This window comes from Thalassophryne amazonica, unplaced genomic scaffold (genome assembly GCF_902500255.1).
Source record: "Thalassophryne amazonica unplaced genomic scaffold, fThaAma1.1, whole genome shotgun sequence".
Taxonomy (NCBI): Eukaryota; Metazoa; Chordata; class Actinopteri; order Batrachoidiformes; family Batrachoididae; genus Thalassophryne; species Thalassophryne amazonica.
This window is the reverse complement of record NW_022986301.1, coordinates 164,381-182,253: the sequence shown is the minus strand read 5'-3', so window position 1 is coordinate 182,253 and position 17,873 is coordinate 164,381. Positions and strand designations below refer to the sequence as shown.

The following is a 17,873-nucleotide window of genomic DNA, read 5'->3' as shown; positions in this document are numbered from 1 at the left end:
AGACGGATCGGTGCAGCGTCTGCAGTGATGCAGTCGCTGTATTGGACCGTCGTGGTGTAGAGAGAGCTGAGTAGGGGGGCAAAGCTCTCGATTTACCGATCGATCTACGTTCCAATCCTCACCTGTGGTCATGAGATTTGGCTCATGACCTAAAGAACGAGATCGCGGGTACAAGCTGCCGAGATGAGTTTCCTCCGCAGGGTGGCTGGGCGCTCCCTTAGAGATAGGGTGAGGAGCTCGGAGTCGAGCGCTGCTCCTCCACGTTGAAAGGAGTCAGTTGAGGTGGCTCGGGCATCTTTTCCGGATGCCCCCTGGACGCCTCGCTGGAGAGGTGTTCCTGGCACGTCCCATTGGGAGGAGGCCCCGGGGAAGACCCAGGACACGCTGGAAGTATTACATCTCTCGGCTGGCTTGGGAATGCCTTGGGGTTCCCCCGGAGGAGCTGGGGGAGGTGTGTGTGGATCGGGAGGTCTGGGCGGCTTTGCTTGAGCTGCTGCCCCCGCGACTCCGTCTCCGGATAAAGCGGAAGAAAATGGATGGATGTATATCGGCTGATATCAGCCGGCCGATGTATCGGTCGGGCTCTAGTGTAAGGTTTTAAAAGCATTCTGGACTCGCACATCATTCTAACTCGTTATAGAAACTTTGCATAATTTATTACCACCCTTGAAAAATGTCAGCTACGTATTTTATGAACACTACCCTATCTAGAGCCCATGGATCCCCACGGGCAACATACTACTAGCATTTATTGTTTTTGAGCTGGACAGGACGAGCTTGTTTATCTGTATATTTGTCTTAATTTGTTTCTGTGGTTACTTGTGCATATTAGTCCATGAGCCAGCCGTCAGTGTTGACCTAATTAACACCACTTAAGGAGACTAAACAGTACTTACAGTCCAGCTTCAGTGTACCATCATCTACACAAAGTATGGTGGCCATCCCAGGGTGTTAGTTGTAACCAGGCAGGGGTCAGTGAAGAATTACACAGAGGTCAAAAAATGTTGCTCTATTTCTGTTAAAAAGTGATGACAATTATTGGTTGAGCTAAAATAATTAATAATTTGAATAGTTTTGACCTTGTTGAATGTTTGGTCTGTAAAGGTCAAACACAGTCAATGCCCATTGAATTATATGATGTATCACAAATCCTAATCCATAACGTGATAACTAAGCATGACAAATGATACAAACTATTCCTTTTTTAAAAATCCTATTGGCTCAACTAATAATCTGCATTGTTTTACTACATTGGAGCAACTCCAGTTTTGACCCCTGTGCAACTGATACTGACCTTTGTTACCATTTTTGCTGTTTTTACCCCATAACTTCATAATATTCAGTCATAGATAGTCCAAAAACTATGCCTTTTTGGAATCGTTATGATCAGACAACTAATGTGGTATAGTTTTCAAAATGATTGGGACATTTTTAAATTTGACCCTGGTTACAGCCGCTACCCTGGGATGGCCACTATACAATTGTGTGTCATAGTACACTGACGCTGGATTGTGTGGTTTAGTCCCCTTAGGTGGTAACGAAATCTTCCTGGCCCATGAACTACGTATGCATGTTTAAAGTGTGTGTGTGTGTGTGTGTGTGGTGTGTGTGTCGTGTGTTGTGTGTGTGTGTGTGTGTGTGTGTGGTGTGTGTGTGTGTGTGTGTGTGTGTGTGTCCCCCTCCTATGGCCATCAGAACGTTGGTGTCAGTGGGTTTAAAATCAGTTTGCCGTAACCTCTTGAATGTATCAGAGGATCTCTGTCTTACATGAGGAGAAAGATGATAGTAAGAAGATGAAGACAGAGGACTGTGTCTTCTCCTCTAACATTCCCTCCATCCCTGGAGGGGTTGTGGATCGAGTCCACCACTCCCTTCATTCCTTCCTCTTCGCTAATTTTGTTGCCTCCAAAAGGACACGCCTCCTCTTGGCTACACCAACAATTTATAGAAGCCTTTTCTTCCTCCTCTTAAAGTACGAGTGTCTTATTTTGATGGTCACTTCCCGTTTTTGTCGTACTTTTACACCAGCAGTGTTTCACCTTCCTGAAGCTTCCTTTCTCTCTCTCTGTGTGTGTGTGTGTGTGTGTGTGTGACCCACAGGCCCAGGCGGTAACTCTAACGGTGGCTCAGGCTTTCAGAGTGGCATTTGAGTTCTGGCAGGCTTCCAAAGAAGGTACGTGACTACGCACCGTCTCCCACGGTGACCACACGACTCTGACGGATCGTTGAATCTGCTGTCTTTCTCCTGCTGCCGTCACTCACATCTACTCTGGTCCATCATTTCCTTCTCCTCTTTCCTTGTTCCCTCGCAGTCTTTCACCCGTCTTCATCCACAGTTTCCTCGTCCATGACTCTGTCTCTTATTTGACATTTCCTTTGGGGTTGGGGGGTGGGAGGTTTCCACTCATAGTGCATGTGTCTCCACATTTCAGACGGCTCCCTTTGTTCCTTATTACTGAACTTCTTCACGAATGTCTTTCTGTCTCGCACCACTTGCAACATCAGAAAGGTTCAGTTAGCATAAGTCCAGGGAGCAATTGTGCAAACTCTGATTTCTGCAGAGATCCAGATGATGATGATGATGATGATTTAATTCAAATTGTATCTTAGCAGCTGGTCAACACACACACACACACAAATAGCAATTGCAATCCATTTTTTTCTATTTGCAATATGCAGTATTTTGACATTGATGTATTTTTTCTGTAAATCACCACAAATGGAGGTAAATATTAAGCAATCTTTTTTTTTTTATACGGTCACCTTTTAGCCTTAATTCAAGGAGTGAAACAAAAACATCACATTCATCATTTACAGCCATTTTATCCAGAGTGTCTCTGTTTTCAGAGCCCTTAACTAATCAGACTAAATATAAGGGTTTATTGTGAGCACAAATCTTTGCATAATGATTGAAGGAAAAAAATTGCAGTTGCAGCAGCTCTGTCTGGTGTCTGGGTTTATACTCCTGGACAGGGTGAGAAGCTCGACTGTCTGGGAGGGACTCGGGACTCTTTCACATCAAAAAGCACCAGCTGAGGTGGTTCAGCCCTCTGTTGAGGATGCCCCCCCCCCGCCTGACATGTTCAGCTGGGAGGAGGCTGTGGAGATTATATCTAATAGCTGGTTTGGGAACACCTCAGGATCCCTCTGGAGGAGTTATGCGGCCTGACTAAGGATAGGAAAGGGTGGGATGAACTGTTCTTACAACCACACCTTTTTCATTTTTAGATTTCTTTCCTGTTCCTCAGTCATTTTCTAGACAACTGTGAACAACAAATTAGTAGAACTTCATTCGTAGTCAGCTTCAACTCAAAGGAGAAACACTCCTTCAGTTCTAACCTTTCATCTTAAAGCCCTCAAAGTGCATCAGCTCTGCATCCGTATCATGCAGCTGTATTATTAATGACATGATGACAGGAAGTGAGACACTTTTATATATTTCATCAATCAGTATGTCACCAGAGAATCCCTTACAATATAAATTGTAGTACCCAGATCCGGTGACTCTCTGAGGGCACACAAGCTCTGTGTGTCAGTGAAGTGCACATTTTTCTTGGTGCGTCAGAAGATGATGTACAGTGCAGCTGTGAGGCGGGTGAACAAATCAGTCATTTTTTCATGCAAAAGAAATTTGTCATTGGAAACACAAAAGCTGTTGCCAGCTTCAAATATGAGCATGAAAATCAAATTCCTAATTATTTATTTATTTATTTATTTATTTTGGTTTAAGAAAATTGAAATACCCAAAATAAAAATTTTATATTGTTACAATTTATTTCTTTTAGTACTCAGTCATTATGTGTGTTTTTTCTCATGTTGTCGTTGACTTTAATGTGTGAACGACGTGTCGCTCAAACACACGTTTGCTGTACGTAGACGAGCGTCGGCTTTGATTCCTGCAGCAGTTTAATCACAGTGTTTGAGTTTAGCGACGCCTCTTTATGACAGAGCGCTCAGTCACAGTTAAACGGGGGACGCCAGGAGTTCAGCTTCAGCCTGGAGTCCAGGTGGGCTGACTGGAAAAAATCACCTCCTGTTAACGCTGCTGCTTACGGTGAAAACAAGGTGATAACTGGAAGTTTCTCTTTGTTTCACATGGGGGGAATTTTTTCTGACACTTTTGACCCCCCCCCCCTTTTTTTTTTTAAACAATATTTGTGATTATACAAGAACTCCGCTCTAAATAATTCTTTCTGATCTCTGCACATATTTGCATATATTCTTCTTGGTGTATTATGTTTAATACAGGTTAATTTTTTTTCAGATCACATCATGTGCAAGAATAACTTAATGTTTTTATAAATCAGTGACACTGATAATTGACTGAAAACGTAATAAAACAAAAAGATGTCGTTGAAGAAGTTTTTCTTTAACTTTGTGAATAAAAAACACTTTCGTTTGTTGGACAAAGATTTTATTTGGGCTCTTGTGAGACGGAGTAGATTAGGCCTTATGAATAACTGTTGGAAATGTCAAAGATAATGGTATGCTGATACGCTGCCTGTGGGAATGTCCAGTTATCAAAAGCTTCTGGATGGTTGTTGTATGTATTCTAAGTGATTGGTTAGAAAGAACTGTGGCATTCTGTCCAAGACTGTGTTTACTGGGTGATAAGGGAACATTCTCTGTTGTCATGGTTGGGGTTTCAGTGGCAGCAAGGATTGTTCTCAAACATTGGAAAAGCCCCACAGTTTAAAGAATGGGTAAACATGATGATAAAGGCTGCTTCATATGACTTATGCTTTCTAAGTTAGATAACAGGGACGGTACCACACCACCAGATTGGGAGTCGTTTTGGTCTTGCATTGATAGTGTTGCCCGTCAGCGGGACGACGGCTGATTTTCTTCCATGTGGTATTATATTTTATTTTACTTATTCTATTTAAGTATTTATTTTTTCTTTCTGAGAGCTCCCACGTCTTTTAGTGCTGTGGATACTTTCATTTGGGTACAGGAGCCCTGCTTGTTGATGCTGGAAAGTACTGTGTGATTGTCATGCACCAAGTGAAAACTCTAATAAAAACTTGAATTAAAAAAAAAAAAAAACCCTTTTTGTTCTGGGTTTGACTGATACCGAAGAAGAGTTTCTCTAAAAAGAACTTGGACATTTTGTGATGTTAGAAGCTGAGCTGGCCCTGCACCTCTCGAGGCAAAAGAGCCGGAGCAGAGTTTAGTCCAGCTGCTCGATGTGCTGTTTTTCTGACTTTTCCTCAGGTGTAGCTGGTTGTTGCAGTTTGCTCCCTGTAGCTTGTGGACTAACTGCCACTTCCTCAGGATGCTGCTGTGGCTTCATTGCAGTAGCTACGAAAAAAGCATTCTCATGTCACGGTGAATGTCCTGCTGTCGTAAGGTGTTGAAGCCACTCACCTCTTGTGCAGATTTTTCACTCTCGTCTCACCTGATTTTCATGTGAAATTCTTCCTATGTCTGAGACAAACGTGCTTTAGGCTGCTTATGTTCGGCTACTTGCTGTCATCATACTAATAATAATAATAATAATGCACAATACTTACTGTTCACAACTTTTGAGCCACTATGAACGTCTGGTACTGAGTTACAGTCTAACAAAGTAAAGGAAAAATACCCCGTGCAGACAAACAGTTTGGGTTATGTAGGAATTACCAGTTTTTTTTCTTCCTTTATTTATTTATTTATTTATTTATTTATTTATTTTTTAGACATCTGTGTTATATAAACAAGTGAATGGATTTCAGTAAAACATCAGTCTCAGTGGTGAAATCATTCTTGTCGGTAATCATTTTTTATTTTTATTTTTTAAAATCACATTTGTTGATTACGTGCATAAACTGATGTTCTGGGCTCTTCAGTACAGAGGTTGACCTGTTTATTCAGGTGTTTGATCACAAAAGATTTTCTGCCACTGGTTATAGTACAAGTTACTAGTAATTTTTTTGGGGGGGGTTATGTTATTTTTGTGACTTTGATCACAGTTTCATATCTTCGCCCTGTTGATGAGCGGGAACATTTGCTGACCAGGATGCACTTGACAAATGGCCTGCGCTCTGTGTAAAACATTTCTTTGTCCTGTCAGTGTAGCTCTTCTTTGTTGATTAATAAAGTGTGAAATAAACAGAAAGGAACCATTTATAATTTGCACCAAACTTCAAGATGTTGACTAAATGTAGCTTTTTCTGCCCCTTTGTCATCAAACCCGAAGCCAACCTTTTAATCGTGTCCAGTTATGTCCTTCACCTTCTTTGAACCGTGTTTCTATTATTTCCACTCACAGGTGGATTGAGTTGTTTTTGTTAACGTTACTGATCGTGTTGTGTGCTCGATTATCGTAACGTTACAGCAGCTCCACAAACACACTGTTAACTTGTTCTGTGCGCTGCCAGGCCTTTTACCTCTGTTCCCATGGTTACAACTCCTGACTTGTACCTCGTTGGTCTTTTCTGACATCTCTTTTCTTTCTTTCTGTCTTCCCTAAATCACCGCCGTTCCCGATGCAGAGAAGGAGAAGCGAGTGAAGTCTGGTTCTGACGGGGAAGCAGTCAGTAACTCCCAGTCGGAGAGCTTGGCCAGCCTGGGCAGCTTGAAGGGAGGAGGTGAGTCACCCAGTCACCATGTCTCACCCCCTGTGTCACAGCAGCCTCTCCGACAGGATTCGGGCGCCTGTCAAACGGCAGCCCGGACTGGAACTGTGGATCAGCTGACAGCCATCTGCAGTTCTTGTTGAACCTTCTCACGAATAATCTGGCATCGGTCCCGTCAGCTGTCACTGTGTTTAACGTTATGTTAAACACACGCTGTCTTAAATTTAGAGGCAGTCGTGTTTTGTTCGATCATTAATGTAGATTTTTTGGGGTCACCGTGACAGGAAATAGAAATGACTGTGTGGCACTCTGGAGGCACAATTACAGCCTGTTTGTTTGAGAGAGGATTACATTTTTGTGACTGTTCCTGTTCAATCTGATTTAGATCCCCAGGTTCCAGGATTTGCAGCGTAAATTGTTCCACAGATCCGGATTAATAAGCACCATGTCTGATGTCGTCCATAGTATTGCTAATTGGAACCAACGAGGGCGTTTTGTGGTGGAATTTTTTTTTTTTTTTTAACTCATTCATCTTCATCTGCTTATTCCAATTAAGGGTCGCAGGGGGCTGGAGCCTATTCCAGCAGACATAGAGCGTGAGGCGGGTTCACCCTGGACAGGGCCACATACAGACAAACACATTCGCACTTGCAGACAATTTAAAGCTTCCAATCCAACTAACCTGCATGTCTTTGGATGTGGGAGGAAGCCGGAGCACCCAGAGGGAACCCACACAAACACGGGGAGAACACGCAAACTCCACACAGAAAGACCACAGATGGGAATTGGACCCATGACCTCCTCGCTGTGAGGCAACAGTGCTAACCACTAATCCACCGTGCTGCCTGACTTTTTTAAAACACAATTTTTAAACTCTGTTTTTGACGTTTCCTGCAGGTGTTTACTGGGACATTTGCAGCCAAGACTGATGGGCAACACAGGCATGTTTGGGGTTCGTTTGCTTGGATGCAACCCGAGAAACAAATAATCGTAGATCAGTAATTGGCCAAAATAGCAGACTGCATCTGATTTTACACAAAATTGACAATTTATCAGTGTTGTGACAGTACCAGTATTTCTAGTTTTATTGCTGGTATTTATTTGGGGGGAAATTTCTTGGCTAAGAGAGCGAGTTTACGCCAATAATCTTTTACATTTTGCACCTTTAGTTAAAATTGAAGGACTGCGGTGTTGCTGTAGTTGCATGATGCTGACATTGACCATGTTTGCTGTTTGAAAACAAAACTAATAATAATGGGGTTTTAATCACTTCTTACGTGAATGGGGTTCATTAATATTTTTCCAGACTTATTTATTTATAAAGATATAGTTTTGTTTCTGTCGAGTAGAAAATTAGTAATCTGAATAACGATGAGCGGCGTGCTTCCCCTCCGGGGAAGCCAGACGTGCTCATGCTGATTCTGCCGCACGGCGCTCTCTGGATGTTTAGTGAGACACTTGAGCAAACTGGACCTTAAAACCACATTTTATGATGGAGGACCAGTTCTGCATTGATTATCTCAGACCGTTGGGTCGTGTGAGGTAATTACAGTCAAACCCAAAGTCACGATTGCACAATAGCAATTCACACCTCGCTCGCATCAGTTATTACACTCTGCAACACATTTTGTAATCCCTTTGGTTTTCACACTCCTGAAAATAACACACACTGGTAACTGGCAAGCTTGTGACATCATATTCAAGAAGACTTGAGGCTGTAATTCCTGCCAAAGGTGCATCAATGAAATATTGAACAAAGGGTGTGAATACTAATGTACGGGGAAAAATGAATTTTACAAACCGATGACATCATCACAAGTCCAACATGGAAGCGGAGAAAAACAATATGAAAACTTTTTTTTGCTTTTTACAGTACGCTGGGCATCACAGAATTAATTTATTTTAGGTGCGTTTCATATACTTTAATAACAAAAAATTTTTTAATTTCAGGTGGGTGTTTAGCCAACCTTCAAAAAAGGGGGTGGGATGCACGGCCCTGGAGGTGCAAATACAGTACTTTATGCTGCATGGGTGAAGTTCTTTTATTATTATTTGATTGTGTGAGTTTCTGTGCATAGATTTTACAGTGAGAATTGTTACACTTAAAATGGCCAAAATACAGAACGGCGTGTAGCCGTTCGAGGTGTTTTGATAACGGACTCTTTTCTCGCTCAACGCCATCTGCATTGAAGTGGGCCGTCCTTAGAAATGCTGTTATTGTTCCTGATGGACATTAGCAGGAGCACGTCAGAGAAATTAGTGTTGACGTACGTTATTGACATGCATTAATCATTCGGCAAAGCCATTACAAACTAATCCCATTACTGATTAGTGAGGCCAGTATTGTAAAGAGCGGAGGTCAGAGGTCACTCTGTGCTCACTTATCACTCGGTGACATCCACAGATGGTCACTTTGAGACATATCGGAGGCCTGATGAGGGAAAGAAGGTTTTAGTAAATGGTGTATGTGACCCTCTTTGCCGTCACATGATAGTTTCTGATCCTGAGAGCGAATGCGTCTTCATTATTCTGCTGTTAGGAAAACGGGTTTTAAACTGATTAGTTCATACCTAAAAATGACCAACAATCTGCTGGAACCATGTTTCCAATTGTATTTAGACCAAATGTTTAACATTCAGTCATGCGACAGCCTGTAGTTTCCAGACTAGAAGTCGCAGAACCCTAGTTAAAGAACAAACTGGTTTCCAGTCCAGACAGTCCAGTACGAGCTCTTCATAACCACTTTGAACATGAATGTTGTGGGAATGATGTCATTGCTTCAGTGCTAAGCTTAAATTAAAGCCTTGCGTTTGATGTTTGCATTGTTTTTGTGTTGCAGAAGCAGCCACGGGGAAACTTCTGGATTTGGCAGAGGGAGTCAATATGGCGCTGGTCCACTCAGGAACAAAAGAGACTGAATCGGATCCCTTTATGGTGCATAATCACTCAACAGAGAACAACAATACTGTATGGGTAAGACAAGAGAGGAACTCTGCCGGGTTTGGTCTGCCTGGCTGTATGGGTCTGATAAGATGGGGAATGATGGCTGCTGTTATTGGTGAGCACAAATGATGATTGTTTGGTGCAGTGAAGGACTTTAAATGTGGTGACTCTTTTCATGTCTTTACACATGAAAGACACTGTTAAACGTGTTGTCAATTATATCTGATAGATCCAGAATATTGACCACTTTTTGTAATCTTTTGACTGTTAGAAAGTGTCCGTGTGCGCATATGCAAGCGGTGCTACAAAATATTAATCTTGAGTTAGCCCCTGGTTGCTGAAAGGGATTTTTTTTTTTTTTTTTTTGGGTGAGGCAACAGTCCAGTTGATTACAAATCAGTGTTTTTACTTTTCTTTCAAAACTTTTTATTTTTCTTAAAAATACATAAAAGTGGTGTCGGGAATGACTGTCCTCTTGTGTCTGCATTTATAACTGACATAATTCATCTGAAAGTCAAAAAAGTTCTCATTTAGTGAAAATAATAATAATAATAATTATGTAGCTCTTAAACTAAAACCACAACATGTAAAAGCTCTCCTGGTATAAACAAAATTCTGACCTGAAACTGTTAATTTTATGCACTCATGACGTGTGTGGTTTCCTTTACAGCTGGTAGTTTTGCATTTCTCTAACAGAAATGATAAAAATTGTAATTAAATTAAATTCAGCTGAAAGCTCATCTAAAAAAATAAATTAAAAAAATCATCCTTTGCACGTCTGACAAAGATATGAGTGTATGAGCAACGACAGTTACACTTATATGAAAGGGAAAACTTTAAATTTTGCTAAAATTTAAAAAAACTCCCTCCATTTTGGACTGAATTGTATTTATTTTTAAATTTTGTTTTATTTTTTTTCACTCACAGTCTCTGAAAGTGCATAACAAGGCAATCAGTATAAATCAAACATTTTTTCCCAAGATTAATGTATAAATATGACTTTTACAGGAGCATGTTTGTTAAAAAAAATCAATTTGTTCTCATGTATATGTGATAATGGTATAAAATGCCTGTCTTTGATAAACAACTTATTCCATGTGCTCTGGAAATAACTGCAGGACAAATGTTTGCAGTAATGTGGTGTTTCCTGTTGAACACAGAGAGGCGGAGTCTGGTCTGTGAGCCTGCGTCAGTACTGCTGTGGCGCTGGAGGGTTTTTATCTTTATCGCTCAGGGCTTAACTGAACGCAGCCGACTGTCCACACAAGCTGAGCGAGGGTGGCTATGCTGAACCTGACTGAACCTATAAAATCATATCACTCCCGTTTACTCTAAGACACACCCCTTCTGTGAGCATTTAAAGTGTCTGCTCCAGAAACACGTTGCTTCTTACGAGCCCAGATGTTTTTTGTGTGTGTGTGTGTGTGTGTGTGTGTGTTGTTGGCTGCAAAATTTCACAACTGGAGATGAAAAGCTGTACGATACGACCGCTATAACTTCATATTACAGTTGTCATCTTGCAGAGATCAGACTTGCGATGTGCGGGGTTTTGTTTCTTTGTACGGTAACGTGTGTGTTCTGTCTGTCAGGAGCTGGACGATGGCCTGGACGAGGCGTTCTCAAGGTGAGACTCGAAGTTGTTCTAAACAGCTGCACCAGCTGTGCTCTGGAAATAACCACCTGTGGTTTGAGCCGCTCTCGTAATAAGCGTTGTCGCTCCCATGCCGAGTTTACCGCTGTGACACGGACCGAGCTCAGCCCACAACCCACTGAGTCACGCTGCTTTTGAGCTTTCTTGTTTTAGGAAGCCTGTGATTATGAATGAGTACTGTTGAGGGAAACATTGAGGTGATATTTATGAATGAGTACTGTTGAGGGAAACATTGAGGTGATATTTATGTCTCAAACTCAGGAAAACTAGATGCCATAATTCTGCTAAAATGTCCCGTGTGACTGTGTGAAATTAGTTTTTCTTATGTAATCAGATTTTTCACAACTTGTGATAGTGTTTTATATTCCAGTTCAGTTCATGACGGACCAGTTTTATGTTTGAGCCTAATATATATTTTATCCATTATCTTACGACAATCACTTTAGAAAATGTACAAACTGATTGGTCGTGTTTTTGTTGCAATTATCTTTTTCACAACTGTACATTGTGCTTGTCAGGAGAAATTCCATCCTTCCGGCAAACCTTTGTATCTCATGAACCGTAAAACTCAAAACCAAATTTTTGTGTACATTAATACTGGGAGGTCAAAGGTCTGCATACCAAAAAATCATTTCTGACATAAGTGCGTTTTTTTGTTGTTGTTGTGGGTTTTTTTGTATTATTATTATTATTATTTTTTGTGTGAATTTTGTGTTTCAAGTAAGAAATCTACCAGAAGCCCTGTAATGTTCACATTGCCCACTAGAAGGTGAAAAAAGCTGCTCAACTGTGTGGCAAGGTCTGGACTGTTCATTCATTTGAGAAGTTAACTTTTGGGGGAAAATAAGATTGGCTGGCAGCCAAAAATTAACTTACAGTTGTGTCCCTCGACTTTGTCAATTTACTTATAAAAGTACAGTTTTGTGAAATTGTCTGATTGTCCGTTCACTTGCCACAATAAAGAACAGATAAAATGTTTCATTTAGCCACAGAGTAATGGTGTGAGAAATTTAAACAGAAGAAAACATATACTCAACAAAAATATAAACACAACACTTTTGGTTTTGCTCCCATTTTGTATGAGATGAACTCAAAGATCTAAAAGTTTTTCCACATACACAATATCACCATTTCCCTCAAATATTGTTCACAAACCAGTCGAAATCTGTGATAGTGAGCACTTCTCCTTTGCTGAGATAATCCATCCCACTTCACAGGTGTGCCATACCAAGATGCTGATTAGACACCATGATTAGTGCACAGGTGTGCTTTAGACTGCCCACAATAAAAGGCCACTCTGAAAGGTGCAGTTTTGTTTTATTGGGGGGGGGATACCAGTCAGTATCTGGTGTGACCACCATTTGCCTCATGCAGTGCAACACATCTCCTTCGCATCATCCGTGAAGAGAACACCTCTCCAACGTTCCAAACGCCAGCGAATGTGAGCATTTGCCCACTCAAGTCGGTTACGACGACGAACTGGAGTCAGGTCGAGACCCCGATGAGGACGATGAGCATGCAGATGAGCTTCCCTGAGACGGTTTCTGACAGTTTGTGCAGAAATTCTTTGGTTATGCAAACCGATTGTTTCAGCAGCTGTCCGAGTGGCTGGTCTCAGACGATCTTGGAGGTGAACATGCTGGATGTGGAGGTACTGGGCTGGTGTGGTTACACGTGGTCTGCGGTTGTGAGGCTGGTTGGATGTACTGCCAAATTCTCTGAAACGACTTTGGAGATGGCTTATGGTAGAGACATGAACATTCAATACACGAGCAACAGCTCTGGTTGACATTCCTGCTGTCAGCATGCCAACTGCACGCTCCCTCAAATCTTGCGACATCTGTGGCATTGTGCTGTGATAAAACTGCACCTTTCAGAGTGGCCTTTTATTGTGGGCAGTCTAAGGCAGACCTGTGCACTAATCATGGTGTCTAATCAGCATCTTGATATGGCACACCTGTGAGGTGGGATGGATTATCTCAGCAAAGGAGAAGTGCTCACTATCACAGATTTAGACTGGTTTGTGAACAATATTTGAGAGATATGGTGATATTGTGTATGTGGAAAAAGTTTTAGATCTTTGAGTTCATCTCATACAAAATGGGAGCAAAACCAAAAGTGTTGCGTTTATATTTTTGTTGAGTGTAATTATGTAATGTAATTGTTTTATTTTTTTCCTCCTCATGTCTTCCCAATAACAATTACTTATTCCCAATAACAATTTTAAAATAGCTCTAACCAAATATTGAAATATTTAATGAATAATCTGTCTTCAGTTAGTTTTAAAATATATGTGCGTTTAAGCCACTTTTATTTGGTTTTAAGTCAGATAATGGCCATTATCTATCTATCTATCTATTTATCTATATACACACACACAATTTTAACCCGGTCCTCAGACCAGAATCCCCTCCGCTATTATTATTATTATTTTGAGCAGAATCTGTATTTTAACACAGTTGGTTTTGGGTTCCACCTTAAAATCATCTTTCCTGAACCAATAATTTTTTTATTTTGCTCATTTTTCTATTTTTCATTTCTGACAAGACTAAAATCTTGGGATTTTGTTGAGGGAATATTTTTGTTGCCACTTGCTGGTGGTTTATAAATGTAACAACTGTCTTGTCAGGGGAAAAATGTGTTTTATGAAGAATGACCCTGAAGTAATTAGATTTTGTGTTTAGTGATCAGCTGCTTTTACAAGTGAATTATACCTTAAATGATTTTTTTTTTTTTTTTTTAATTAAAGTCAGACTGTAGCCTGTAAAAACACTTGTTGACTTTGGAGCGGAGTTTGTTGGGTTTTGCCTGATTGTGATGTTTCCTCTGTGACCCTCAGCCGCAGTCTGGATAGCTTTGAATCCTACTCAGGTAACATGTCGTGATTTATCACATCATTCCCATTCAGTCACTCTGAACGCTCCGGCCTGCTCATTATTCCAGAATCCAGCAGATCCTCAGCTATCCACAGACGCGTGTAGTTTCACCATAGTTTCATCTTTTCATAAATCATTAACAAACCTCCAGACATTTATTCAGTTTGTGACTAGAATGAAAGCAGAGTTCCACTCGTTTTTCTTCTTTGTGCACACACACGTTCACCACCGGAGTTCTAATGCTTACACATGTAAACTACAGCGGCACTCGACGTGAGTGCTGCCAACCTTCTGCCGCGCTGATCTCATGAAGAAATTTCTTTGAAATGTTTCAGTTGTCTGTCATGTTCAACAGTATTGTCACCTGCTAGACCAGAGTCCTGTTTCCCCAAAGTGGTGGCTGGTATCTGCAGAATATTTCTAATCACAGCCACTGCAGGTTGTAACTCTTGAGTCGACACGCTTGCTGCTCTTTTTACTAGTTAATTTGACTGAAATTAAAGTGATGATTTGAAGTTAGAGCTGAACTTTTATCTGCAGACATCTCAATAATGCAGCCAGATATTAAATCCATAAAAACATGCTGTGCGCCGTCCACCCGACTCTGACTCAAAGCTGATTCTTTTACCTCGTATTTAATTTGACTTGGTGCTTCAGTCAATGACAGAAATAATGAAATCACTGTCAATGGACCAAACTGCATGTTTTCAGTTTGGCATTAAAAAATAAATATATGTAATTTAACCAAGTTAGCACCACTGAGATTAAGACCTCTTTTACAAGGGAGACCTGGACAATTATAAAGTTTCCAGTCCACCAAACCTGCATGTCTTTAAATGTGGGAGGAAACCCTCGGGAACATGCAAACTCCACACAGAAAGGCACAAGTGGGAATTGATCCCATGACCCTCTTGCTGTGGGGCAACAGTGCAAACCACTAAACCACCATGCTGCCAAAATTTAAATCTTATATTGTGCAGACAGTAATTCCTGGATTCTCCTGCAGAGGAATAAAATGAAAGAACTCCTTTGTATTAGTGCACACATTAGTCATCAGCTTTCACAAAATCACATCAGAAGGCTTTCAGTCACCGTAGAACTCAAATGGCAGAGCAGCACTCGTTAGAGCGCATATTTGTGCCAAGTGTAATTTGCACTTTCTAGCTTCCAGATTAATTTTGGAATTTTTTTTTAACTGGGATGCATGTATTGGTTTGAATAGCAAACAATTTTTCTCAAGTATGAGAAAAAGAAAAAAGTGCATTAATTTTAAAGCTTTGATGTAACAAGTTGAAATCTAACCTCCTTGCCGGAGGAAACTGAAAGTCTCATGTCATATTGTCATAAATTCACCAAGTGAACCATCTCATGGTCACATCGTCTTTACAACATTCGTCTGCGCTCATCGAGAATCACTGTCCTCGAGCTGTGGCGTCTCTGGTCGTTGTTTTGGATTCAGCCGTTATTAATCAGTTTTGTCTGTGCTGTGTTTGTGCAGACTCGCCGAGGCTCGCACTAACCCCCAGGTCCTGGACATTGGGGTGAACCCTCAAGACTTCAACACTGAAGAGTGCCTGTCCCCAGACAAATGGGACGAAGCAGAGCTGGACTTCAGTGCACATAAAGACACGCCTGAGTTCTAACATGAAGCCAGCCACCAGCGAGGGACGGAGAAGACTGGAGGGTTGAAATGTGGACAAACGGCAGAATCCTGGGACCGGTTGGGTTTTGAACCATCACCACCTTCTCCTCCCTGCTGCCAAGTCCTTCCAGTGGTGCAGCCTGGTGGCTATTATGTTCTGAATCTGTCGACGCAGAGACGATCAACAAGAGCGGGCTGCTCCCAGAACAGGCCAAAGCAATGTCATTGTGTTTGAGGGAAACCACATGGTTGTTCCAGTGTGTTACTCCATTAATGTCTGTTTAACCACTCGCCGTCATGTGTTAATTCTGTGTGAGCATCAACGTTTTCAGGTGTGTGTATTTGTGTTTCAAGGCTTCAGCTAAACTGAGCAAAGAAAGAAAAAAGCTTTACAAAAATTGTCTGTGCACTAATGGAAGAATGGATGTAAAAAATAAAAATGTAACAAAATAATCTTTATTTTTTTTCCCCCTAATGCAAAATCTATTTTTGCACTCTGTTCTTCTTTAAAAGCACAGTTCTTGTGATGGAATTTGTCACTAACCACCGGTGGTTATTAATGCTGATATTCAGTGCCTCAAATTACTTTTGGGACTTATTAGTAGTTTGTTTTATAACTTTATAATCCTTAAGGTGTAATTGAGCTGGGAATTTCACATTTGGTTTAATGTGTTTTTTGGGGGGGGGGCGGGGGGGCAGTTTGTTATAGTACATAAATATTAACCTTGTATAAATGTGTACTAGATGAGCATTCTTATCGGGGTCTAAGAAATTTCACGCCATAATAGTCTTTGTGGGGTATATGTGTACATCAGGTTCTGTCATGGTTAGTGGAATATTTTGTTGTTTTTTTTTTTTTTTTTTTCCCTATTTCAAAAAGATTTTACAACTCAAAATTCACATTGAAATTCTGCTACTTTCAATACATTTTTGCAGATCATTTTTCCTTTGAATTCAGTATTTGAAGTTACGAAAGTTACACTTTAAGATGCATTTGACAAACAATCACTTGTCATTTTTACGCACTGGTAAAGCTATTAAAACACTTGGTTTCGTTAATTTAACGTGGGTTTCCGAGTAGTCAGAAATCAGCTTCAGTGTTCTTCACAATAATATGTTATAATAATATGTTAATATATATTATTAAAATAATGTGACGGTTATTGGTGTGTATCCCAGCTGCATATAGAGTACTCATCTCTGTTTTTGAAGTTTTTTTATTTGGGGGGTGGGGGGAACGCTTCCACTGTTAAATTATATTGTTACAAAAAAGCATGTTTCTTTTCCCCACTTTGTTCCTAGTGGGGTTTATTTCTGCCATTTTGTTCATGTATTAATTTAATTCATTAATTTCAATAAATTTCAATAAAAGCAGAATTGATTGTTTATTCCTAAATCAAACTGTTTTCATTTTTATAAAGGAAAAAGAGAATGCAAAGATGAATTCTGGGAGCTCTGAAGTGTAAACAATGTTCTCTCATACGCTTGAAAACATTAAAAAAAAGTTGGCACATTTTTAACAGCAAAAGTCAAAAATCTCCACAAATACTAACAAACACTTATGCCCAAAGTTGTCAAATTATTTTCAGTAAAAACCGAAACAAAAAGTGAAGTAAATGCAAAACAAAAAATAAAATCAAAATAAAAACAGTTTAATCTTTTTAATTTATTAGTTTGCACATATCTTATGCACTCTTGTTCAATATTTGTCAAATAATTAAAAATTGTAACATCTCAAAAATCATTTTATACCTACATCGAGAAAGAACATTTCCTCTTACGAATAAAATATACATACTTAAAAAAATTTTTTTTACTTAAGGCACAGTCCACAAAGTACAACCCATGAAAATAATCCTCCAATTTCAACACTACAGCCGTTTTAAAAACGATAAATCCCTGAATATCTCTTGGAGATTATTTAAATTAGCCAATAATAAATAGAAACGTGATCATTTTGTTTCCAGCAGGTGATAAACAAAGCTGTTCGGTGTGGGAATCTTAAAAAAAACGGTAACACCTCTGGATGAGTCTTACAACGAATGCAGAGTCAATAGTCTAAACATTTGTGGGGACATTTATAAAATAAGATCTTTAACAAATCATCTACATTCACCTGGCTTCTTTGGGATTTTGTCAACGTGCAAAAACAGCAAAGGTTTAATTTTAGATTTTAATAAAGTTCACTTTGGAACAGCCTGATC

The 17,873-nt window shown here is 40.2% G+C and overlaps 1 protein-coding gene and 1 long non-coding RNA gene across 2 annotated transcripts; both read left to right on the top strand.

The window, feature by feature from the left end:
- Positions 1 to 898: 898 nt before the first annotated feature.
- Positions 899 to 17,065, top strand: LOC117506015 (low density lipoprotein receptor adapter protein 1-B-like; the record flags this gene model as incomplete). The annotated part of the gene is made up of 7 exons (XM_034165550.1): positions 899 to 929; positions 1,773 to 1,778; positions 2,097 to 2,173; positions 6,474 to 6,569; positions 9,397 to 9,530; positions 11,090 to 11,124; positions 15,526 to 17,065. Coding segments are annotated over 7 exons (524 nt in total), but the record flags the coding sequence as incomplete, so codon positions are not given.
- LOC117506017 lies at positions 11,137 to 12,003 on the top strand. Its single transcript, XR_004559334.1, has 2 exons — positions 11,137 to 11,348; positions 11,389 to 12,003. It is a non-coding gene; the product is annotated as an uncharacterized LOC117506017 (long non-coding RNA).
- Positions 17,066 to 17,873: the final 808 nt, after the last annotated feature.